The sequence below is a fragment of the Embiotoca jacksoni genome, unplaced genomic scaffold, assembly GCF_022577435.1.
Source record: "Embiotoca jacksoni isolate LCO1_2020_lvr unplaced genomic scaffold, fEmbJac1.0.p SCAF_49, whole genome shotgun sequence".
NCBI lineage: Eukaryota > Metazoa > Chordata > Actinopteri > Embiotocidae > Embiotoca > Embiotoca jacksoni.
In genome coordinates, this window is record NW_027185402.1 from 2,474,396 (window position 1) to 2,501,313 (window position 26,918).

The following is a 26,918-nucleotide window of genomic DNA, read 5'->3' on the forward strand; positions in this document are numbered from 1 at the left end:
AAGAAAATATTTGACAGTAGAAGTGGAAGGATTCATTTTGGGTTTTAAATAAATACACTGGCTCACATTCGCGCTCCGAGTTAAAAGGAAAACATGTGTACCACTGTTCGCTTCGCGCTTTAAATATGAGGCCACAGTTTAACGTAAGAGCTGACGGCAAATGGAAACAACTCGCCTAAAACAGCTGAAGCTAAGTTATTAACACATTACAGCACATAACCCTCCGTACAGCCGGAAGTTCTTGGTTGGATTAAACACATGGTGTAACGTATCCGTTATACATTTTAATCAGTGAGCTTTGCAGGCACTGAAAGGCAGATTTTTTAATTTTTTTTATTTATTTATGTTTAGACAGAGCCAAGCTGGCTCTATCTCCCTGCTTTCTGTCGTTATAAGCTAAAGCAGCAAACTCATCCTGTATCAAAATAACACTGGTTGCCAGTAAAAAATTTCAAAAATAATTGACCCATTAAGAAAACAAAAACTTTAGGAACAAAATGATGTGAAAAATGTCAGCTAAAATAGCAGAAATGATCATCTTTGATATGTCACCAGTAGCTGCGGACAGGAGGACAGAAGCTGCTGTTGTTTACCGCTGCTCCATCAAGCGTCTGCTGGTATACTGTATTTCTGCGTGGTGGGCAGAGAACGTATGGCTGAATGACTCCAATATCACCACATGCCATTGTTCTGTGCACACTGAATGAAGGCAAATGTGTGAAGTTACATCCAAGCCACTTTAAGACATTCAGGGGAGGGTTTTTTTTCTGAGCAAAAATATGTAATTCTAATTAACAGAACTGTTTTTAGGGGTTTAATCAGTGCCAGGAGAGGGACTTTAATATTTCCATGAAAACATTTAGATAGTAGTTATAGGGCCTGTTTTATTGCATGGATGCTTCTAATCTGTGGACAGTAGTCTCAAATGTTTATCGACGGTGCGAAAGGTTCATTCTTAAGTGCCAGACAGTGTCAAAAACTAAAATGCCAGCGCTAATTAAAAACACTGTTGAAAACAGGGTTCTCCCTGACTCATCTAAAGGCCATTCACCGACTTTTATCAAAGCTCGAACAAAACATTATATTACATCAAAAAAGCTTTCAGTTTACTGTGGCCTTGTTGAGATCCTGCAGCCTCCATACATCAAATCACATTTATCTTCCTTGAGGCTGGAGAATGTTTACAATTTTGTCTTTACAAAACTAAGTAGCTGCAAAGAGAAGAAAGAAAATCAACTTTTTGTTGCCTGCTGGTGGTCAAATTATAAATAGATTGCATTTTTCTGTGCGTGTTTTTATTTTATTTTATTTTTTTTACTTTTTCCTTCTAAGAGAGAGAGAGTTTCGGGGACACTTACTTGAGACTACAAGTACAGAATGTGAAATGAACCTCTGCTGCTCCATTTTAGTTTGGAGGAGTTTCAAAGAGACGCACCGGCCTTGACTGGGTCAAGCTCTGATTTTTTTTTTTTTTTTCCATTTTATTTCTTGTCAAGTTATTGTGAATATTTGATGACTTTTCCTTTTGAGTCAGTTTTAATCAAATTTCACAGGCAACATAAATGAAGTGTATGTCTCTCAGCCTTCTAACTGTTCTCATTCTATATTTGATATCGTACTCTCGATCTTACTGAGGCATTTATTGCAGCTCTTAGATCTTTTAACTCAAACTTTTATGCCGTCCGTTGTCGAGTAACTAGTGTGTCTCTTTTCCAGCATACGGACAGAAATGAGGGACGTTCACCAGAACATGGGCTACTGTCCCCAGTTCGATGCCATTAATGACCTGCTGACTGGACAAGAGCATCTGGAGTTTTACGCCCGGTTACGAGGGGTACCAGAGAAAGAAGTCACCATGGTAACCGTAAAATTCTTTGTATCTTCCGTGCAGTTTCGAGCCGAGTTGTCGTTTCACTCATTGCTAATGGTGTGAAGCGCGACATCACAAACGAACATAGCAAATATAGATGAGCTGTAAAGTTGTCGTAACTGCAACATCGACGGAAAAGCGTCTCAAATGTTCGACCGATTCACACCGCGTGTGTTTCCTTTCACCATGTTGTTTTTGTTTGTTTTCACCATCAACTGCTTTTCAGCCAGAATGAATGTAGGTCAAACTGAAGAACATGTCGAAGTGATAGATAACCTCGATGGGAGAAGCCATACATAATGAAAAATGTCCGGTGGAAGAAAAGCAGCAGCTGTGGGTTATGGCTCTCCATTATTCACCATGCCCAGTGGTGTGGCCCGCCCTAGGCGGCCTCCCTGCTCTCTCCTCGCAACGCCCGCTTCTGCAGCAGTGAGATCAAAAGAGGAGGAGGTTGGCGGTGACCATGGGCCTCAGACCCGGCGCCAGGGCTTTGATGTCTTCGCTGCACTGCGAAGGGACCCAGTTCTGTGCTGCCAACATAACTCTTAATGTTGCTGCAGCCCATTGTGATATATTTCTTTGGTTGGTTGCCCGTCTCCATCCAACCTAAGCCCCTTGTGTTGTCTTATTTGCATAATGAGTAAACAAATACATTGACATGTATGTGAGAGAAACACGCTTCAAGCCCTGCAGCCTGCATTTACTGTACCTCCTCCGTCGTGCACCGCAGCGAAGCTCCTGATTGCCTGTGTTGGACAAGATGTTGTTGAAATAGCTGGGAGGACGGTAAAGCACCTCAGCAGCCTGTGATTAAGGTCTTACGGTGATGCCAGCTGTCAGGCCCCGTCCTTGAAAGCCACGGAGCTTAAATACACTGGAGATCCGAGCCAAAACACCATCCATCATGGCACCGTAAGTCTGGTGACGGAGCCTACGCGAACACACTCCGCCTGACACCGTAATGGTCCCTTTGTTTTCCCTCGTCAAAAGGTGGCCGAGTGGGGGATCCAGAAGTTGGGGCTCGTCAAGTATTCCAGCAAGTCAGCAGGAACCTACAGCGGTGGGAACAAACGCAAACTCTCGACAGCGATGGCCCTGATCGGATGTCCTCCAGTGATTTTCCTGGTGAGATGCAGCTTCACTGATATCTTGCACATGATGCAAATGTGATACGCTGCTGTTTTTATGAAGATTTAAGAGTGTAATGCTTTAAATCAATATTGATGCTGTGCAGATGTTACAGCAGAGCACTGTTGTCTCTTTGCGAGCTCACAGACTGTAATAGGAAGATGCACAGAAAACAGGAATAACGGGGCGACATATGACAAGTAGAAAAAAAAACATGAGGACCAAACGTGCAAACCCTTCGTGAATTTCCCAAAGGCTTACAAGTACATTACTTGTGGATGAGAAGGGTTTACTTTCCAGGGTTCATCCTCTGGCCATGTTTTAATTCTTTTTTTTTTCTCCCAGGGAAGACTCAATTCCTTTCGAGAAATGTGGAGCACACGGAAAGGTGTTTGCACATATTAAATTCCTGTTCATCAGGATTTAAAAGCGAGGGCAAAAGCATTTTCTCCGATGGAAGAATAATGAATGCATGACTCCGAATATAGTGCATCACATGCTTCCCATTAAGTGGCTTTAATGCACATTTGGAAAATTGTGTGGTGGTTTTATGAGGAAGGGATTTAAATGACCTTTAAGTCACACTTGGTGCTCCCATTGGGGCTCGTCAAATTCAACATTTTTCTCGTGATTTTTGCTAAGTTGACTTGTTATCCCATGACCCAGCCACCACTTTACATGGCCTGGTAAAGTAGGAAACATTTACGATTTCATAAACAGAAAATCTACATTTGAATATCTGTCACCCATAAATATCTCCATACTTGTCATAAATCCATGACTTTGTTTGATTTACAGCAGTTCTTCGGCATTATGCCGGTAATAACAATTTTAGTTAAGTAACGTGTAATCCATAATGAATTACATTTAATGGATTCATCTTTCCAGTAATTTCTGGCAGTGTTTTGTAAGCTGCACTATTTACAAACCTCCTTATTTCCTCGCCTGAACCAGACCAGCCGTCACATGCAGGCTGCGGGATAATGTGTTGTCAGTGTCTGTGTCAATTTCAGCATTGTGCGCTCGCCCAGGCGGCCTTGAGGCAGCGCCACGTCGGGTTTGCACAGGGACACATTGGGCACGGTGATGGAAATACCCCACGGGATTTGTAGGATTCTGCTAGTGAGGGAGAACCAGGCCTGGAACGAAACCAGCCAATGGACTGAGTACTGTCACTCTCTAATCGTGCATGTACAGACAAGCCCTGAGGAAAAAGAATCAGCAAGTCATTGAGTGTGTGTGTGTGTGTGTGTGTGTTGTGCTATGCTATGCTATGCTATGTTGTGCGTCAGTATGTGTCCCTATGATGTGTCCATGGCTATAGTCAGAATTTTCCTCCTCTACGCTGTGTGTGTTTTTATATATATATGTTATTAATGTGTTGGCTAACCTCGAGTACTCAGAATTGCTTCGGGGCACTTCTGCATAGATTGGACTTCACTGGATGGATGGACTACAACTGTTTCAAAAAATATTCCCTCTCTTGGTGTTCAGATGATGGTGTGGGAAAGATCTCTTGCTATATTCGAGTCTGAGAAGCCACAGCTGTTGAGATCAGCTGAGATCTGATAACAGCTTTATGTTGCTTACCGCTGCATTGATGCAGCTTTTTAATTGTCACCTATCTGCACCTGAGTTCAGACACACAAATGCGCAGATTATTAAAAGTGTTGTTTTTCAGTAAAAGGAATACAGTACTCCTCTTCATTTCACTCCTTAATTACCTGCTGAGGTTGAACTGAGCAGCGACTGTTTTATTTATTGCAGGATGAGCCAACCACCGGGATGGACCCCAAAGCCCGACGCTTCCTGTGGGACTGCATCCTGAGTGTCATCAAAGAGGGACGCTCAGTCATTCTCACATCACACAGGTGCAACATCGCCATTCATCTATTGATTATTTTTTTCTTTTTTTTTTTTTCTTTCTTTCTTTGATGGATTCACACTTCACCCACAAAGATAAAGTCAAAATATTTTGACTCCTCACCATGGAAAGCACAGCAACCAGATTGCTCATAAGTGAATGTGAGCCATAAATATTGTAATTATAATTGATCGGCGTTAGACTGCAGTTGAAAGGTATTGTTTCCTGTGTGGCAGTTAATATTGGCTGCCAGAAACGCACTGGCTGCTATAAAGCTTTCATGAAGCGTGAGGGCATATTGACTGACTGATGCTTTTTTGTTGGTTTTTTTTTTTTCTCTGTGAAAAGAGAAACTGTCAATATCAGTGCTGGAGTCTTTTCATTATCCAAAGCTTCCTGGAGCAAAGTTAAGTTTCCCTAAGTTTTTTCTTCTGTAGTGTTGCCACCAGTTTTGGACATGATTTTGAGCGAGGGAAAAAAATTGAATGCCTCATTTTGTGTGAAACCAAAAACTTGATGGCCCAAGTCGATATGGAACATTTAGCAATTCGCTCCCTATTTATTTGACCATTTCCCAACCTGAATCGGTTGTGCTCTTGGCAGTGCGTGTGAATAATCTGTGCTACGGTATCATTTGGAATATATTATCCTCATTACATGTGTTGCCTTCATGGAAGAATAAAAGCATTTGTTGTTGCAGGCACTGCGGCTGAGCTGCATCAAATCGTCCATGGCATGACCAGGTGGTTGTGTTTTGTTAAGTGGCAAATTCACCAGGTTTCACAAAGTCATAATCCCTAATTGCACCATTCCTCAGAAAGGCGTCACAGGTTTCGCCTCAACTACAAATGACCGGCGCTGCAGCCCGACGCCAGAAGAGAAAAAAATGAGATAATACCAACTACAGATGGTCCCTTCTTCTCCTTCTAATTATCAAATTTGTCGTTCACTTACGGTGTCAGGGGAGACACGTAGAAATGCTGAAACTTTAACTGACAGGGAGAAATGTCTCAGTAACTTGGTCATAATGTGAGCTGGCACAGAAAAACGAAATCTGTCCCGTTTAAAAACGCGCAGCCTTGAACAGAGCATATGTCAGCAGTGGAAAGAGACGGAACGACATCACAAAGATCTCTGAAATATCTCAGTTTTTAAAATGTTTGAAAAGAAAACACTCAAACACGGGTTACCGTTGCTACTTCTCATTTCTGCATCGTCCTTCTCGTTCTCTCAACAGCATGGAGGAGTGCGAGGCGCTGTGCACGCGCATGGCCATCATGGTGAACGGTCGCTTCAAGTGTCTCGGGAGCATCCAGCATCTGAAGAACAGGCAAGGGCTCTCTCTTTTGCCACTAAGTACCAAAACAAAGACCAAGAAGGACACAAAAAAAAAAAAATCTAACTAAAAATCTTTGAAGTTCCTTGAAATGAGATGAAAGAAATCCCCTTCTCCCACCAAGGTGTTCTGTTATTTATACTGTGTCCATACAAGTCATACGATGTATATTGGTAATAAAAAGAATATAGGAGTAGATTCAAGTTTTGAGGAAGATAAGGAAAGCTTGCTTTTACTTCTTTTATCATTTATTACCGCAGCTAAGAAGGGCTTTGTAGGAGATGCACAAAGAATAACACAATTTAGGAGACAGTGAGAAACCTCACGCGAACTCCATTACCTTGTTATGAAAGGAATAGTTCAGCATTTTGACACGGGTTTTTGCTTTCTTGCCAAATGAGCAGATTGATGACACTGAATGTGAAATTATAATGCTTCATTTGTTCAGTTTAGCTGAGCTCAGTTTCGGATAAAGACTGGAAATGGGGGGGGGGGGGGGGGGGGAAGCCGGCCTTGCTACAGCTTCGTATTTAGAGTGGTATCAAGTCAATTTACCTTAGAAAAGCAAATGATTTAGCAAAACGTAGAACTTTTCCTTAATATCATTTGCAACTTATAGCTCTCATTCCTTTAAAGGTTAAAAGGTTTGTAACCATAAAATATCCATTCGTTCGGATTACCAGAAACCATCTTGTCTTAATGTATCCACAGTTAAAGTCATATCGATTAGGTCACCAAGCTATAGGTGGTACAGTTTGTTTTGTGTGGACTCATCAGTGTGATCATATTGATTTGACATGAAAAGCTCCTGCCAGGTCTGCGGGCCTGCTGTTAGTGTCCCAAATCGTTCACCATTATCCCAACCTCACATTTGTTTCTCTCCCGACCCATAAATTCTATCTCCACCACCCCCGTCCTTATCCACCACCTTAATAGGCTTTCCACATGTCTCCTAATGCGTTCTGTTACGTCTCCATCATAGCTATCCCCCGCCGTTAACTCTTAGCGCTCGTGTCCACTCTCCGATATTCATCTGACATTTCCCAAGGCCAGCACTCGTGCCCCGAGCCCTGCATGTAGCAGTGAGGCCAATCCATTACCTTAGGTACAGTCTGGTGACATTATTACCACTCCTTTGTGTGAGCTTGTAGCAGGAAGGACGTTCCGCGCACGCACGCACACACGCACACACACACACACACACACACACACACACAAAAGAGTGACATTCATGACAGGAACATGTTGTTGCAATCGCTGGCTGGAGAGAAGGATCAATACACCTGGGATGAGGGTTGGAGCAGACCATTTTTCAAGTCGTGCAGGGGATTAGGGGAAACGCCTAGAACAGCAAGGAGGGGGCAACGGTGTCAAGGGTATTTCTCATCACGAGCGTTAATGTCATATCAATGGCCGGGCTTTTAGGTTGCTGTGGAGAGCGAGCAGGTTAGATGGTAGATGGTGCTAAAAACGGAGTGAGAAGGAGCTAGAGGCGAGAGGCGAAGGACTAAAGTGGGAGAGCGAGGTACTAATCAGTCCCTCCCAGATGTTAGGGTAATTGGCCGATCCTCTGTGTCAATTACATCCTGTCGGATGGGGCAAGAGCAGGGTGGTGTAAATAATTTATGAAGCGCGCGGGAGGTGGAGGATAGGCAGGAGCCAAGGGAGCGGCAGGAGCAAGCAAACAAGGGAGGAAAACAGAGGGTTAGCACGTGTCCTACTTCACTCCACATGCTGTCAGGTAAAAAGGGAAGTTGCACTTCACAAGACGAGCGAGTGAGAGGGAGCCAGATAAGCATGACGTCTACATTGATTTTCACCATGCTTATTTTAGATCTCGCGCGGACGATTTACATGCCGACGAAATGCTATCGCTCAGTTTTCGCCACGCAGTGAATAATTTCTAATTAAGCGTCCCTATCTCCGCAGCGCTCGGTGTAATTAATGTTTCATGAGGTGTGGGACCCTGTTAATGACTGAAAAGGCAATTAAGGAATGTCTTCTCTGTTTTCTTTTCTCGTCACTATCCCGCCACATGTTTGTGCTGTCATGTTGTCACCCCCCCCCCCCCCCCCCCTCCCCGAGACCCTTATCATCCAGCATTTTGTACATGTCTCCACATCCTGCCCGTAACGCGAGAGTGAAGGGGGAGATTTTCTAAAAATGCAGAAGCTGCTGCCGGTTCGCAGATGGGAAGACTTCCATTAGACGGCGGGGGTCGAGGTAGAGAGCCATCGCGACGGAGGCAGGTGGTGCACGCCGTTGTCACACGGCGTGAGCGGTTGACCTGCAAAGCTGGGGGGTTGGAGGGAGGGGCGTTGCCGCTTCTCCCTACCCCACCCCCTCCCACTTCTCCATCTCTTTTTCATCACGAGCCCCTGAATGGAGTGCAGAATCTCACCGCGGGGGCAGCTCTCACATTTTGACCCCCTATTGCTCACATGTATTACATGCTCACTCTCCCGCAATTCTCCGCCCTCGCTCCTCTCCCCCATCACCCCACCCTCCCCTCCTACTCCTCCTCTCCCTCATGAAAAAAAAAAAAAAAAACTCTCACCATATTACCCTTATTTATTCCTCCCTCCCTCTCTCTACGCTCAGGTGGCAAGGCTTCAAACCCGGCCAGCCAAGTCCTTGTTGATGCTGCCCCCTTTAGTTCAGCGGCGATTGTGTCTTTATCACCGAGATGCCCTTCTGCTGCCTGAACAAACTCCGCCTCCGGGTATCAATCAAGCCCCAAATGAGCCAAAATAGCCCAGTTAAACCAATAGAGAGGTAGTCAGGATGCGAGAGGGGCTGAAGATTTAGTTTTTTGGCCGGTGGAATCTGAGCAGTAGGGCAGCCATTTTAAGAGGCCTCTTCATTATCTTCCTCCACGGCCATTAAAAACATCCTTTTTACCTGTCCTGGTATTGAGCCCCCAAATCAATCACACTTCCAGGAAATTTATGAAAGGCTGACAGAGAAGGGGAGAAATAGAGAAGTAAAAAAAATGCACGAGAGGCTGTAAATAGGGCTTTATTATCGCAGTGTGCTGGTTTGAAAGCTCCCAGATGTTAAGTAAACCCAAATGAAGTGGGGGAACCAATAAAAGCAGCTTCAAAGCTCCCCTATAATCTTGTCAGTTAGGAAGGACACCCACTAGCCGTTGCAGGATCTTTTTCACTGATTGATATCATTCACATCCTCGTTTCATAGAGTACCTGCAGTAAGTACACCCCACAGCCTGGAGTCTTATTTTCTCCTTGCTTAAAGTACGTCATGATATAAAAGTGGGGTGTAAAGTGCCTTTAATGCATTAAGGTAATGCGCTGTTGGGCGCTGGAGAGTTTTTTACAAGAGCGGCGTCTAAAAGTTTGGATCAATCCCCCTGAAGTTGACATGAACAAGTCCAATAAACTCCTTCCCACTCACTCTGTGTCAGTTCTGCAGGTGTGCCATTAGCTGTATAATTTACAGCTTTTAAGTGCCGTGTCACCCACAGAGATGGATGACAAAATAATTCTCTTTACGGTTTACAAGGCATCAGCAACATAGGAGTAATTAAGACCGCGAGAACACTGACAGACACAGATGGTGCATTGTGTACCTACTGTACATATCTAAGAGCTGTCTGTGTTCAAAATATGCAACATCCTCAGCCTTGATAGTTGAAGGGAATTGATTCTTGTAAAGATACTACTTTTATCACAGCTTATGTTTGTGCTTACGAGCAGAAGAAGCACCTACGTTTACGTTAGATTGTTCGAGGCCCACAGAAGCTGCCACGTGTAATTTATTAGGTCCATGTTGAACTATGCACACTTGAGAATACCGTGGTAGTAACTTTTACAGGCCACACGATGGCCTTCATAGATGATTACTTTTGAAACATGCTGTTGCATGCAGGCACCTTGTAAACTGACTTAAATATGCCTTCACATTCCAGCAAGAAGGCAATAATCGATGGAAACTAGCACCAAGGACAGATTGGTGGTTTTATTTGAGTGAATCAGTCTTAACTAGTTTACTGTTAACTTGTTACAAGCTTTCCACTTTTTTTTTCTAGATCAAGAAATAACCATCAAGTTTCAGTTGTAATTATTTAAAGCCAGCCAAGCTTTTTTCCTCTGAGAGCGACTCAAAATGACAAATTGAACGGATAATATATATAATATCCTCTGGCGGCTGCCAATATACCCATATATGTAAATCTATGTGTGGGCATATTGTTCGACCCCTCTGCGATCTCCTCAGAATTGGGTAACGAGCCACTGGTAGCTCGACAGCGTCGTGTCGTGTTGGAGAACCCTTTTCCAGTGCATATGATGTCACTCCATGACATAGTATATACTTTGTCAATACTGGAAAAACCCAGTTCTGCCCATCCATGATGACAACACACACCAAAAACTCAAACTTGTTTCATCATTTTGCAAAGGATCCCAGTTTGGAAATACATGAACCAGCTTGCGCGAGTTTTCAGGTCTTCATTTTAGATTTGAGGACTCTACAGTCCATCCATCAAGTGCTCTATCAGCACACAATTAAGCAAACGCATATTCTTGCATAAGCATATGGGTGGCGTATAACACATTCCTGCCAACAGCTTGACACTATTACACTGATTGGTAGTTGGTGGCGTGATATGCCAAGTATGCAGCAATACAGAAGCAGAAGGAAAAGGAACAAGAATGTTGTCAAGCACGCATGGCATTGTAAATGTGAAAAAGGAGATGCATTCAGCGTTGTTCTATTTGTGTTTATTTTAGATTTTGACCTAGAAAAATACACAGAGAGAAGCTTCAGTTGTTATTCTTTTACAGCACACATTTTGTAATGCCTACTTACCCTTCAAAATTGTTTCTTCTGATTGAGCAAAGATGATTGGCCTCCATCCATGTATCCCTCTGTCCTCACACTGCTGGTGGAGCCCCCCGTCCAGGGCTCTGTTAGTTCCCCCACCCAGGAACTAAGGACGTTTTTTGGATGACTTCCTGCCTGATCAAAGCATCAGACCACCCAAGCCGCTCTGTGACCTCTCGCCCGCGTCCGCCCTCCCCCCGCCCCCGTGGACACAAACACGAGGTTTGGCAGTGGTGAGGGTGACCTTTCTAGACTCCCTCAGATGAAGGAAGGCAGCCGAATTATTTTCTGCCTGTCATGCCCTTATCTGTGTCTGGCTCTTGTTTGTTTTAAATTACATGGAAGAACGGCTTTCCAGCGGACCGGGGTGGAGGAGAGGATTGAGGCAGAATAATGAAAATGAAGAGGAGAGAACCGCAGCACAGACATTGGAGTGGCTCTGCCATGCTGTGTTGAGCTGCTGTATCATATTTGTAATGTAAAATATTAGGAAAGGATTAGTCATGACAATGTGGTGCAGTCATGACTGTAAATATAATCCATTCATTATTTTCTCTCAGGCTGTATTCAACCCCTAAGTTGCAAAGATCTTGCTTTCAGTTTTTAAATCACCAGTTAAAAGCCAATTAATTGTTTCAAACACGCTGTTGTTACGACCACGCCGAGCAGCGTCAGGCTCCCATTTATTGATATCCAAGCTTACCTCTCCCCACACCGGCAGAGTTTATTTGAGGAGAGCTGAGACAGACAGTGCATCAAAGATGAAAGAACTTGTTTTGTTTTCAATACAGACGCAGAGTAAAAACGATGAATATGAAAGAGAGATATTTTTCCCAAAGTGCTGCCTGGAGCCCCCCCCCCCTGTGTTGCTGCAGCCAGAAAGGAAATAAAATGATGGTAGGCAGGGAGGAGAGGATGAGGGGAAGTTAATTGATAAGCCTCTTAACTGTCACTGACGAGCAGCATTTCATTACCCACGTGCCGCCCCAAACTCGCCAAACCTGCTCACCACAAAGCTTCCTGGCCTTATTGGATGTTTTTTTTTTTTTGCATCTTGGCTGAGCTCGGCAGTCCTTGGACAAAGGATGTTTCCTGAGCCGGCAGCCATAATAAACACAAGGGGATTATGGTCATGGACTTGATTGGATGATGAATTTAGCTTGATATGCAGCGATGGCTGGGATGTTGTGGTAGCGGTGTGTGATTACAGACTCTGTAATCAAACATTATGTGGCTTTACACAACAGGAGTTGTGTTCGGGCTATACTTGATTTAAAATGTGTGCTTTATTTGTGGAAGATGATGCATCTCAAAGAGTATTTAAAAAAACAGTCCATTTATTCAAATGTACTAAATGTAGTAAACCCCAGAATATACAAGGGGGGGATATAGTAGTATAGTAAACTCCATATAATATAAATATAATAATAAAATGTAAATTTAAATATAAATATAGTAAACAGAGGGAATATGATTGATAAACCTGTTATTGCCGGATTTTAATGCCGTGTGTGTCATGTCCAGCTTTACCAGGAAAACACAATGGCCCATTATTTACACATCTCTAGAGGACTTAAAGCACAATGACATCGCACTGTTTGTACCCAGGGATTGTGCGAAACACATTTGTTTCCCACCACAAGCTACAAATAATTTAAATAATAACCCAGAGGCCTCGCGACAGAGCACAGCATTCCTCTGTACCGCACAAAGAGCCAATTTGGGATAAAAACGTACTAATTTCTAACAGTAACTTTTTGCCGATGGATTCACAGCCTGTGGACTGAGCACCTGACTAGAATAAACATGCTTTCACACTGCTTACTATTAAATACACTGGTTTTTCATGATTTTTGTATTAAAAACAGCTAAATAAAAGCAAAGGGAATTTCAAAGCAGGGCTGAGCAGGGCTCAGTTCAGTGTGGAGTAAAAATGTAGATGGTTGGAGGGTTGTCCAAGCACTGACATGCTGATACTCGCAGGCCACCCGTAGCAGTATCCACATGCCGTGTACTACATAATATGTTTTAGAGTTTCACAGGGATGCTTTTGATCAGCCGTGGAGTGCATCCCCTGAGGAGATCACAGCGCAGGCACCCTTCTCAGAACCTCCCTGTAGGATGGAGGCTGATGTTGTGGATGGACAGCTGGCTGCCAGGTCTATGGCGTCATAGTATGTGGATTAACCCAGTCCTTGCTGCACACTCTCTCTGTATTCTGGCTTTATTTCCCCCAAATGTTGTTGCCAGAATAGATATTTTATATTTTTAAACATAGATCACAGTGCCAAATCTTGGCAAAACTTCCCTGATTTTCTCACCTCGATTTCTTTGGCTGTACCAATCGTAGGTCTTGTGGCAGGAGACAGAGGCTGTGAGGCATGGTTATAATGATGGAGCAGGTGGTTTCTTGATTTATTTCCATATATTTTACATTTAATCACAGAGTATTTTTCAACATGTCCAATCAGAATGCAAGAAAAGTCCTGTTTCCATCTGCCACTCATCTTGTCCTTGGCAGGCTCCATTTTTAGAAAGGAGCATTAAAACCATGTGTGCATTCTTAATATCATTTGAGTATTAAAAAAGCATTTCCTTTTACAATTTATGCAACGTTACCCTATTCCTGCATGGTGTCTCTTCAACTTCAAGCAGTAGTGTATTAACTAAAGACATTCTGCTACCCATTGGGTCTTGTTCATTGTACTTGTGCAGAGCTTCATTTCCTCTCTTACTTCCTTTGGGATCATGTAGGCCTGCAGTTTATTCACCATATCTCTAATTGCCACTAAGGGAGCGTCTGACTCTCGTTGCATGTAGCTCAGCACTAGCCACAATGGACATTTCCATGAGTAAATCCAACATTAGGGAATTAATTAGGCAGAAAACAATGGGTCATAGGAGTGCTAACGACAGAATAACAAGGCACAGAGTTTTATTTGGTGCTCATCAGACGTAGCACACATTTGGGAAGATGCAAAATGGTAATTAGCTTTAGAGCTTAGCTGTGGCCCATATTCATCTGTGACAATAGTTCATGTCCAGGATATTATTTGTCGTGAAGTTTTACCAATGGAGCAATTTTACATATTTTCTAAAACGATGGTTTTTCAATAGAGCATACAAAGTATTCTGCATTACCTCAACATGTACTGTGAATTATTTAAATGGGTATGACAATTTCTTGAGACAATTTTAATGTTCAGCTTATTATAGCAACAATATTTGTAAATCTTCACTTATTGCCATTTTAGGGCAGAGCTACAAGCTAGCACATACTTAAAAAAATAAATCCAGGAGACACTTTTGAGTTGTCTTTCTGAAGGTTAATTCGATGTTATTCCAATAATGAATCGCCTTTACCTCCGTTTTGGTCTCCACCAACTCCTGAAGGAAATAGCTGTCTATTCAGCTTCTAAATGCTCAACTATGAACTCCAGCTCGTGGCTCAGTCTGTCTATCTGCCATTTGATTGTGGGCGAATAAAATACAGGCGGTTAGATCCATGTTATTTGCTCTGCTGCCCGGGGGCTCGAGTTGATGAGAGCAGTGAGATTAAATCAAAATAGTAAATTGTGCAGTCAGTATAATCAAAACAATTATCTAAAAGATGCTGAAACATCCTGCAGAGTTTGTTTGTCATTTTCTCTGGATTTGTCAATTATGGGCGAATACATTACAGTATTATCCAGTAATATTAGTTTTGCCATAAAATCAAAGTTTTAGGTTATCATTTCCTGTGGCAGCACAAGGTGCTGAAATGATGTCGTCGATGCTTAGTTCTGCTTAGGTGCTAGTTCCACCTTTCTCTTAAATCGGTCTCATCTTTTTGGCTTTTCTCGCTCCATTCAAAGTTTACTTTCCATTCTTTGACATGTCTTACAGATGATTGTGGGGATTCTGGCTCTCATTTGAACTATAAAGTTTATCCACTGGCTAGCAACTTGTACTTGTGTTGAAGTGGAGCTGCATTTGCTCTCTCAGTTGAGTGTGACTCACCTCCTCTTCCAGCTCACTGCATCCATGAAGCTTGAAATGACTAGGGAAATATGGGAGCAATTATATTCTAGATATTTTATTTATGTCTTTTATACTTCCCGTCCCATCTATTTCTTCCAGTACACCACGTTGTTCATCATCGCATCATGTCGTGACCGCAGGACAAAAAAGATAATTATTTAGATGACCAGCCAAGAGCAATTTCGCACTTGCGCTTGTTTGCAGTTTTTTTTGTTTTTTTTTCATACTGAAATATGATAAATAGTGATTTCTGTTCTAGATTTGGGGATGGCTACACTGTGATTGTGAGGGTCGGTGGCTCTCCTCCCGCTCTGAAGCCAGTCGAGGACTTCGTCCTGCAGAACTTCCCCGGCAGCATTCTCAAGGAGAAGCATCACAACACGCTGCAGTATCAACTCCCGCACGCACAAGGAGCTCTGGCCAACATCTTCAGCCAGTTCACCATCCATCAGCAGGGGCTGGGCGTGGAGGACTACTCCGTGTCCCAGACCACTCTCGATCAGGTGAGGCCGAAAATATGGTTATGTGTCCTACCTTTGTTTTTACCTTTCACCTGTGGAGTCTTCGAAGCTGTGGGACATTTCATTCCAGGGGGGGAGGGGGGTCATTTCAACTATTTGACTGATGCAACTTCATTGACTCGTTGATTTACTTCACTCACAATGACACGTGTGAGAAAATTGCTCAATGAAGTCAGAATCTGATACAATTTGTTATTTGTATTCTTTATTCTCAAAAATGTATCATCATAATTCATCGTAATACCTTTCCTTAAAAATCCCCCCAGACGATACAAGAACACAATATGTGGCAGCACAGAATACATAAGTTACTAAAGCCATGAAGGTTGCAACTCATGGTTATTTTATATATTATTATATATTATTTTATTATATTATAAAATGACAGTTCCAGACTTCAGGCTATTTATCAGGCTAATTCATCTTCACTTATGTGACTCTTTGAATATTAGATTTTTTTTTTTTCCTCACCTTTTTTTTCAGCATTTTGTTTTTAGATGTTTAAGTTTTGCCAACATTTTTTACAACAAATAACTGCCTGAAATACATAAATACCACTTACCATATTCAGGAAAGCTACTGCACAACGTATTTCCCCAGATAAACTTGTTGAAGGCAGATTTTCTGTTATCCAAATATATTATCAATTCCAGAGTCCCTCGGAAACCACTTGGAAAAGATGTCTGTTTTGTTATTTGATAAAAAAAAAAAAAAAAAGTGGAGATGAGTGCTAATTTTTGTGATTATGCTTGAGAGTATGAAGTATTTGGTTTCTCTACTTTCAGTTTGTAGCAGGAGAGACAACGTGACTCCCAATTTCAATCCCAACGTGAGCAGAATTGAGGCAGACTGTACTTTGACAATCCCAGTGTAACTCTGCAGAGTGGCAGCTCAGTTTAACGGCTCACCGGGTCATCAATCAATGCATTCAGCATTTAAAGTGGACTCATTTAATGCAAGTGTGCACAGTACAGGATAAGATTTAAAGTTCTTTTGTTGTCTACACATTGTCGTCTGCCATTTAGGCTGTCAGACTGACCAATGAGGACCACGCCGAGTTGATATGGCCGATATAGTTCAGCCGCCAGCTCGCAGTATTGATCACAAATCTGGACTGATATATGCAAAGCTCCCACAGCCAAGACTTTTATTTATTTTTTTATTTTTTTAAATTCCAGTGCTAAGTGCAGTAACTAGACTCTCTGATTGGTGAGATAAGCCGAGCCCTGCATGTTATGTACTGGCTTCACCTTGTGTTTTCCAAGCAGCCCCAGGGACCTGATGCAATCAGGCACTCGCAGGCGAGTGCGAGTGTGTCTGGTCTTCCAAACCCACCATTAGCTCAGCAGCAGATGACCTCCGAGGGATCCAGAAAGGTCATCACTCCACCCCACCGTGGGTGGGGGGAAGAGAGCCTCTTGTTTGATTTAAAAAAATAAAACTAAAAAAAATAAGAGAGAGGTGTAAGTGAGTTCTCTGTGCTTTTACTTTGTCACTATTAAACTTAAATCCAACGATGTCGTAATTAGAATACTACAGAGATGTTTAAGATTTCATTATCAACATGTGGATAACCTTTAATTCAAGATAAAAACCCATCTTTCTCAAAAAATGTATGAAACACTAGATGCTTTAACTTGTGGTTTACAGTCAGGTCATCTGTCCCACGAAATAATTTTTCACAGAACAGACACAAATCGTTGGTGTCATCCGAACTACAGCTTCTAACCTTGCATAATTTCTGTCTTTAACTTTTGTGTTTGCATTCTGCTCTGGTCCGTATTTACCAGATCAGAGGCACTAAATAAATCATACCAAGACCAAGGGGTCGCAGCATTAAACCGCGGTGGGGTGTTGGAGAACATGTAAAGACCCAGACAGTCACCTTTCAGCTGGTGATTTATAGAGAAGAGCCTTGACCTATAGTATAACACACGACTTGCACTACAATTGATATTGATCCAAGCAGCCTGGAGCTCCAGCGTTAATGCTGATGGCCAGGACAGTGCAGAGCAGATTTAAAAAGAAAATGGGGCTCTTAAATGTCCTTTAGAGTCAAATTGTGTGTTTGGAGAGGGAGATATGGGCTGCTTTGTATGTGGACAATGGCCCATATTTTCACTTAAGCATCAATGAAAAGACTAACCTTTTCCATTTACAATATGTTTACATTCCAAATTTTACCGTTCGTGTCTACTTTCACCACTCTTATGAATCTCGTCCTTTGACAAAGAGAGACAATGTTTGGTTAACGTTGGTGAACATAATGAAGTGTTTGGCAGTCATTGAGCCAGATATTTCTCTCAGGAGTTTGCGTAACAAGTGTGATCTTGTGTTGTGTTGATCAGCATTTTCCAGGTGGACATCCAAGATTTGTGTTGAGTCAATTTATTCTGGCAATGGACGAATACTGCAGTCACTGGACTGTGCTGGAACGTGTATCCTCAGAAATGAATCGTACCAGCAATATTAAAAAAAACTTGTGTTATAACAGACAGTTTGGTAGTTAGCTAACTTAGCTAAAAAAAATGTAGGTCCCATGCCGTCGTTGGTAGAACAGACATAAGGAGAATACGAAATTACAGTTGCACAAGTCTTTGTCCGTGTTTAAGCTTCTGTCGTTACATATGCGTTAATATATTCATACAATTATGAACAAAATTGAACAAAATCTGCACAGTGTTATAACCATGACCTACCGCTTTCATGTAAAGGTTGAAGTGTCATATTAACTTGTTATGTCAAACTGTTGCACTGATGCAAAAGGCCAAAAATCAACTAGTGCAGATTTACACTGTTTTAATTCTTCGCTCAATAGTAGTAAATCATATACGGATGACAATGATGTTTAGAAGCATGTATTCCAAACTTTTAATGGCAACTTAATTATAATAATTAAGAATGGTTGTTAGAAAGTCTTTTTTTTGTCAATCCTTTTTCTTAAATGCAAATGTTTTGTTTACTTTTGAGACTTTCAGATCACTCGAGTAAAAACACCCACCTCTAAAACTTATTTCAAAGTTTGCATAGTGTCACGGCAGAGTAGCGAACACGTAGATGACATGCACTGTATGTAAAAATAGCCATTTTACATTCATCAAGGACTCCTTTGAAAAACCCGCAGAGGTTAATTGGGTGATTCGCGTCCTTCCCCTCCTGTGTTCTGCCTCAATGGGCACCAAATAAACATCCAAATGCACCCTCTGTAATGTAATTAATGCCTGTATCCATCTGTTATTAAGAAAATGCCACTCAGCAGCGCTGGTGCATGACGTTCAGGTCATGAATGGATGGTTGGCTAAATACAAAAAGTGAATATTATGAAATAATTCCACCACAAAGTACGGGGAGGAATTCACCGTGATTGTCTCAGTCAAAAATGCAGCACCATTAAATCTCTTTTTTTGTTTTTTTGTTTTTGTTATCGTATGAGGAGTCTTCAATACCAACAGTACACAGACATTCTGTTGTAAAACTGCACAGACTTGACTGTGAATGATAAATCCTGTGCATGTCTCAGCACATCAAGCCAACATGAGCCGGTGGCAGGGTCAGAGGCCGAGAGAGATGGGCGGAGGGTGTATTCGTTGCACCTGTCATTCTTATTCTCTTACTCACTCTCCCCTGATAAGATGCCTTGACAACTGTGACCTTGATACACGCTGCTGATGGCATGACATCACACATTGAAGCGTGCTTCGGGCATTTCACAGACGTAGCTCGCTTCTCGGTAACAAGGTAGTCGGCTGGGTTTTTTTTGTGTTTTTTTTTGGCTGTTTCTAGCCACCAGCTCGATGAGCTGACACGCAACAGTTTTGTGGTCAGGTACCTATTTTCAGTCAAATTCCAGCTGAACAAACTACTCGGTTTGAATAAAAAAAAAAGTTTTGCTTTTGTTTTGGAAGCACAATAAAGGGCAGAAATCCAAAGATTACTGGAGAGAATCATAATCTGGAAGCCGTCAGACTTTGTGTCTGGAAGCATAAATATTTGAATCCCTCGAATAATTTGACTCTGAAGTTCAGCCCTGTCCGGGATAGTGAAAGAGCTCATCAGCATCGCAAAGCTGCCCTTGAGCAAGACATTTAACCTCTAACTTCTTCATCTGTTCTGTAGCCAGCAGACACTGTATTCTGTGACTCTGTTTGCATGTGCTCTGTTGCTTCCGCGAGTAACTTTGGACCGCAGCGTTAAATAAATATCAGCTGTAGAAATACCATGTAAGTTTCTGAAAGCACTCGAACCGTAACACCTGACAAACAACATTTAACCTGGCAACCCTTAAAGTGTGTTCAGACCAAACGCAAAGCAAATTATTTCCGCAGAGCAATTACATGCAGATTCGATGCAAAGATGCTAATGTCAGCGTGAGTTGAAAATATTTAACTCGAGCGGCCACATTCGCTTCAGTTTTGGTCTTGACGCAAAATTAAACCCGCGTATTAAAGCTGTGCTGGTTGAAAGCGTTACGTTTTGGGGTTGTCCGTCTCTCGTGGGGAGATTGTGACCACATTTGACATTTGATCGGATACCGAGTTGGTGAAACACAAATCTCGGATGTCCACGTGGATCTTCTGTGCTGTCGAGTTGAGTGTGTGTGTGTGTGTGTGTGTGTGTGTGTGTGTGTGTGTGTGTGTGAAGCATCCACGTTTCGGAACTTGCAGCTTCTCTGCAGCAACATCCACATTTGCAGCATTGTCTGTTGCCGTGGCTACAACTTTGTGTTCAATCAGAATCACATTTATAGACGTGGACGCAAATGGCAAATTGACAGGTTGGTGGAGACATCCCATACAAACATGGGGCATTCAATCTCATCTTATAATGCCACTTTACACTTATGCTCCAGTACATATTAGATGACAATAATTATTGTAGAATCATTTTTACCTGAGAGGTGCAGTTACTGGATGCGAGACTAGATTTTTAGGTTATTGTTATTTTATTTTACTTTTTAATCTTTTTGAGGGTGGTGGTCAGGATGGGATAGAGGTGAGGGTTGGGATGGGGGTCGGGAGGAGGATGTGGTTGAGGGTAGTTGAGGAAAGTGGTGGGTGAGGGTAGAGAGGAAAGGTGAGGTTTGGGAGAGGAAGAGGGAGCTTCTCTCCTGCCTCACTGTTGTTTTTCATTCTTGTTTTTGTGCGTCCAGTTGAAGAAACTCCAGGTGTGTCCGTTTTCTTTCTGCTTCCTCTCTTCTTTCGTCGTCTTTACGAGCTCGTCCTTCTTCTCCCGCACTTTCTCTTCCAGCTCTTTCTTCTTCTCTTTAGCTTTGTTTTCGAGCTCGTCTCGCTTCTTTGATTTTATTTTCGAGGCTCTCGTTCTTTTCTTTCGCTTCCTGCTCCAGCTCTTCTCGCTTCCCTTCTGCTTTCTTTTCAAGCTCCATCTTCTCTTTACCTTTCTTTTTGAGGTCCTCAAAAAGTAGCAGAAGGACATTATACTTCTCCTCAAGTTTTTTCTTTGCCATCTCCAGTTCCTTGTTCCTCGGTGGCTTTCTTCTGCTGTTCGAGTCCTTCCTTTAATTCCTCGAGGTCTTTATTCTTTTCCTCCAGTCCTTTCTTGGCTTCCCTCAGTTCTTTCTTCACTGCCTCCAGTTCTTTTGCGTCCTTTTTTTGTCGTAGGGTTTGTTATTTGTCCCGTTAGTTTTTTCCTGGTCCCGCAATTGTCTGTACTGTTTTCCCAGTAACAGCCTCTCCTCCTTCAGTTGCCTCTTTTGTTCTTTCATGCTCCTGATTGCCTTGTAGGCGTTGTCCTCCGTCTCCTCGAGAATCTGCTTGTTGTCGTGCGGGTCTTTTCTTTGTTCTTCCAGCAATTCTTTCTCCTGTACCATGTCTGTCAGAGACGAGAGATGCTGCAGGAATCAGGGGAACATGAAAATCGAGGTTCTCTGTGAGTCTCGCGTTCAGACTCGCCTTATCCTCCATGAGCTTCTGTATTTCAGTGTCCTTCTGGGAGAGCTTTAAGCTTAAGTTCGCTCACTTCCTGTTGGACGTTGGCGGACTGGATCTTAAAGCCGGTCTTGTCTCCCTGCTGTTTGTACTCGTTTGCTCGCTCTGCCTCCAGAAGTTCTGCCAGCACGTCCCACGCTCCACCTTCACGTCCTTCACGTGTTTCTCCACCGCCTTCACTCTCCCTCTTTGCTCCACCATCTTGCAGTAGTGCACTGATCTTTGTTTCATCAGCGCCTTGATGTGCTGGTCCACTCTTCGGTTTTCTTGTCTTAAGTAAGAACTTTCATTATTATATAATGATATAATATGTGTATTTATTTGATATGTAATTGTATATGATAATTCATCTTACTAAATAAATCTCAATACATTTGCCTTCAAACCAGGAAATTGCTAACCATTTTTCCGGTTGAAAATGTTACGTGACTGACATTTAATCGGTTTTCCCAGATAGAAATTGATAATGCACTTAGCAACATGGCCGCTCCAGGCAGCTAATATCCGCGTTTGCTTTCGGTCAGACCTGAAGAACAGCTTTGGAAGGAATCCATATAAAAAGCACAGAAAGCTGCAGGGAGCTTACCTTTTACCCAGATATACACTGTCCTGTGCGACTCCTTATCGCTGAAGGCACAACAGCAACAATAACGGAGAAATACGCCAGGTTGATTCTACTTTTTTAACTTTTTTTGTATGGGATCAGAGTACTTTCTCGACAACCCACAAAATACCCACAAAAGCAGGTACATTCCCATCAGTCTCAGCTGTACTTTGTGCATGTTTCTTACAATACACTAAACACTATGACACTGAATATGGTAGTTGTTTTACCTGCTAAACATTAACATGTTGGCATTTGAGCTCACTGTACCAAGGCCCACAGTGCTGCCAGCACCGCTGCAGACTCTTCTTTTGGTCTTTTTTTTCTTTCTATTGAGATTGTAAATGCAATCTAGTAATTCACATGTGCTTTTATATCCACGCAGCCAATGAAAAACTTTTAATGAAAATGCAATGCTCTTATCATTTTATATGATCCTCTTTGTTGCTTTTTTTCTTTTCTTTCTGTTGAGTATAAAGTTTTTGTGTAGCTTTACCGCTAATGCTAAGAGAATGAAGAGCCTGCACTACGGTGATGTTTACAGCACAATGAAATACACACAGCTTTTTTTTTTTATGAACGCCGTAGGATTGATTTGGTCTGACATTAAATGGGCATCACAGAGAGAAGAATGATTGTTTTATTGTCTTTCTCAGCTGGTCAAAGATGTCAAACTGACATTCACTGTGTGAGCCCAGACGCTTACTTGATGCTTCATAGCCCTTGTCTGGCAACTCATTCACATGCACCCCATTGTCTGAACTCGTATTTCTGTTTGCTTTAAAAGCACAGGGTGGGGGAGAGCAATAACGAGATGGGAAGAGAAATGTCCACGGGTCTTTCAGCACTGTGTATTAGAAGTTTTTTTTTTAGTTTTTTTTTTTTATAGCTTGCCGTTGCCTTTAAGTACCATCTTCTCCTCGTTTATGTTCCAGGTCTTTGTGAATTTTGCACGGCAGCAGCACGGGCAGGACGACTCTCGGGCCTGTGACAACCCAGTGGACATTTCAGATGAACTGCCACTGGAGTGTGTGAAGACCATTCAAGAAGCACAGAAAGTATAATGCCCACAGGAAAAGCCAAAGCACATTGCACTTACGGTGGGCCAGCAGGTTTGAATGGATGCAACTTACACTGGCAGTAATGATGAGTTCCTAATCAAAACAAAGTGCAGCATTTGGCTTTAATTACCAAATCGTGCCTTGGCTGCTCTTCCAAACTTGGTCAAACTTTTTGCGAAGCCCCCAAACACACCGAGGCCTGATCAACAATGGCATCCAATTAATTGCGTGTACAAGCTTAACCATCTCACTAAATTAGACCTGTTAAACTAGAACAGTGGCGAGTGACTTGACACAAGAAAGGAGAAGGCAGCTCTGCACTAGAATCAAGGAAACTCGTGTTTAAAATTACTTATAAATACTAAATAAATCTATTTGCATTTGAAATTGGCTGCATTTTTCTCCTGCTGTGAAATTGATCAACTTTAAGGACTGAAGTTGATTCCAATGAGGGTATATTGAACTCGTTAACCTGCCCCGGTGTGTTGTCAGACCACAGATTGATGTGGACTAATTGTTGTCTGAGGTCGGGTTGATTAGGTCAGATTGTTCACTCACTACTGCAAAAAAATGCTATGCAGCTATTTTATCCCCAAAATATCGACGAGCAACTATTGTAAGAATCTTCCGTCGAATGCCAAAAGACATAAAACAACAGTTAGTTTCTATTATTATACCATTATTCAGAGGCTCACCAATGCTGCGATGGTTAAAGTACACGCACACACATCAGGAGCAGAAATACTAATAAACGTAGAGGCAAAAACATTTATATTTTTACAGCTTTTTAATGCATTTGCCGCTGCAATCTTTTGATTGTATTCCTCGCCGTCTCTTTTCAGGATCGTTGTCATAGCGCATGTTGGTATTTGTACGCTTGTTAATCTATAAAAAAAAAAAAAAAAGAAGAAGCACAGATCAGTGCCAGTAGCTCTAAATTTAGCTTTCTTTCGCCATGTGTCTTCTCAACAGCCGGTTGAAAACCAGTGATTCTCCTCCGTAGCAACGTGTCTAATTTGCAATTCAAAAGCTGCGTAGGCTATTTTACATTATTGTGATATGTAAACTCCAGTCACCTTAGCAACTGTTGCTATGGTTGTCCGGGCTCCTGTTGACACCCAGCAGATATGCACTTTACATCGATAGCGCTGACACGTTTACCACTGTCATTTTTTTTGTTTTGTTTTGTTTTTAAACACTGTATGCTCGGCGTCAAGCAGATGAAGACAAATTCAGCTCTATTATTTCTATCTAAAATGACAGTTGCAGATTTAACGCGGTTCAACTTGCCAGCCAACTGAGCTCATGTTCGCTGCACGAGTTGTTTGAAAGCGGTCCAGCTATTGTGAGCATTTGAAGCAATACTTGGGTTGCAGTCAGCCTGTCAGCCAGACTTGCTCATCGTTCGCAGCTTATATTAAAACAAATAAATATTGTCAAATTATAGTTTTGCTCTTGCAGTTTATAATACAAAAGACTCCTCTCCAACCTATTTAAATAACAGCAATGTCTCTAACCGTCCACATAATACTATATAGCGCGTTGAAAAAATGCAGAGCTTGGCAGGCCTTTCTAAAGCTTTGTCCTTACGTAGGCGAGGAGTTTAGCGAACGCTCGATCGTGCAGCAATTTTCATCGAGCAAATGCAGCAACCAAAATCACTAAAATAATCTTTCTTTCATTCAATTTATTTTTGAATTTAATCAGCATTTTTTTGTTGTTGTTGTTGAAAATGTACAAATTTGGTATCACAAGCAAAATGGTAAAACTGCGAAATGCTCCGTAGTTGCATATCTCAAACTAAATATCACTCAGGAACGTTTTATGCGTAATTTTGGCACAAACATATTGACATGTGAATGTAAAGATTTATTTATCGCAACATTGGATCACTTACTATCTGTACTGTACAGCACTGAGGTTGTCGGTGTCTCTGCAATATACTGTCGAGTTTACATTACTTGTCACGTTTGTGTGCAGAATGTAAATAATTCTCTCGTCGCAGGCGCTCTGGTTTGCTCTCGGAGCTTTACACGACCAACCGTGCCCGTTGCGGAGAACACCGACTCCTGTTTGCTCTGAACGTTGCTCTGTACGAAGTGATTAAACATTTGCACAAAATGTAATGTGACTTCATGTTTATTTGTCCCGCTGCTATATTTGTGAATCGCTGGGTTCCGGTTTTGAAAGTCTCGTCCGTTCAACTTCCTGCGATGCCGTCTCATTGTCCCGTCCTTCACTATTTCATGTGTTTGAGCGGAGCTGCCGGTCTCGGGGCTCGCGTCGTTTGAATGGCTCGCGTTTGTTCCTTCGGCCGAGTCCGCGGGGGGCCAGGAACACAGGCTGCACCACACTGGGTAAGGGATTTTATTTCGCATGAAGCGCAGCGGCTCTTCAGACGGCGTGTCTGCCAGATGCCTGAGAGTGAATTCATTTTCCCGTCGAACTACAGCACAGACACTCGTAGCGTGTGCGCTTTTTATTTATTTACTTGACTTTTTTTTTTCCAAAGCCGGTATGCCTGAAGTTAAACCAATTGTTTTTTTTTTTCAGTTTAATTTCAGTCTCACTAAATATATAGCTCTTATTTTGGAACAGACTGTCGATAATTCACCGGGACGTCTCGTTGTTCTGTTATTCTAAAAACATTTCCAATACCATTTTTACGCTCGCCCCTTGTGGATTAGACAAACCCTCGACTGATCTACTTAAGTGTCTTCTCTTCTTTTCAGTCTGAATGATAAACATCAATGTGTGTGAAATTTCTGTTTTCTCTCTCAGGTGAAGTCGGGTGAAGCAGCAGTTCGCCGTAACTTGTTGCTCTTAAAAGTCTCTCGTGAAATGAAAGAAACCTCCGATCCTAATGATCAGAAAAAATGGATGTTCTATCGACAGGGACTTTTGACATTGTGTGATAAGAACGCACTCAATCACTTAAGCAGTGGGTTAAACAGCAGGTGCAATACAAGCGTATTGTGTATGCGGTGTCGTACATTTAGTTCTGGTAAAGTTATCCATCTGGATTATGTTTGGTTTAGTTCATTCTTGCAAAAGCCCTTAAAAATCGACAGCGATATATCACGCGTGCATAGAACTCATATTAGGTTCCACGTACGCTCTTTTTAATACATTTAAAAGTAATGAAAGTACCAGTTCAGTGCATGATACCGATCGCACCGTCGGTGCCCAAAGCAGCCGAGCGTTTCAGCACCGCCGTACACCGTCAAACCGGAGTTATAGTTTAGTTATGAATGCATCGGCTGAAACGCAGGCCTTAAAGGTAAGATGAACTTTTCACACTCCGCCACGAGTCCTTCGCACCTTTGGCCCTCGTGGCGACGTGGAGGTTCGCGAGCAGAAATGTTTTGAATGATTTCAAAATTGCGTCATGTTGTCACAACAGCCGTGGTATTTTTAAGGTCGAGTGAAGAATGTTTGATCGCACGCATGAAAATACAAAACCGACAGCAATGAAAATATGAGCCCCCAAAAGTGCAACTTCAGTGCAAGAAAAGTGCATGAATCCACGTCGTCTCCCCTCCACCATTTTAAAAGGAAAATGCCCGCTTGTAGTAGTCGTTTGGGCAGAAAGGGTTTTTATTTGGCATGAAACAATGAGTGGAAAAATTACACCCAGGAACACTCGGTTTATACAGAAGCAATTTCCTTTTCTTTTTTTGTTCCTTTGGAAGTCTGGTTCGTCATCGCTTCCCCTCCCGGTGTG

At 42.3% G+C, this 26,918-nt stretch overlaps 1 protein-coding gene across 1 annotated transcript in view; it reads left to right on the forward strand.

The window, feature by feature from the left end:
* The window catches only part of LOC138210900 (phospholipid-transporting ATPase ABCA1), a 144,752-nt gene extending 119,448 nt beyond the window's left edge, over nucleotides 1-25,304 (forward strand). The window contains exons 44-49 of the mRNA XM_069170271.1: nucleotides 1,717-1,858; nucleotides 2,861-2,995; nucleotides 4,766-4,869; nucleotides 6,100-6,192; nucleotides 15,323-15,566; nucleotides 23,069-25,304. Of these exons, the coding sequence (XP_069026372.1) occupies nucleotides 1,717-1,858; nucleotides 2,861-2,995; nucleotides 4,766-4,869; nucleotides 6,100-6,192; nucleotides 15,323-15,566; nucleotides 23,069-23,197 (847 nt within the window). The 3' untranslated portion in view covers nucleotides 23,198-25,304. The remainder of the gene's footprint in view (nucleotides 1-1,716; nucleotides 1,859-2,860; nucleotides 2,996-4,765; nucleotides 4,870-6,099; nucleotides 6,193-15,322; nucleotides 15,567-23,068) is intronic.
* The last annotated feature ends 1,614 nt before the right edge of the window (nucleotides 25,305-26,918 follow it).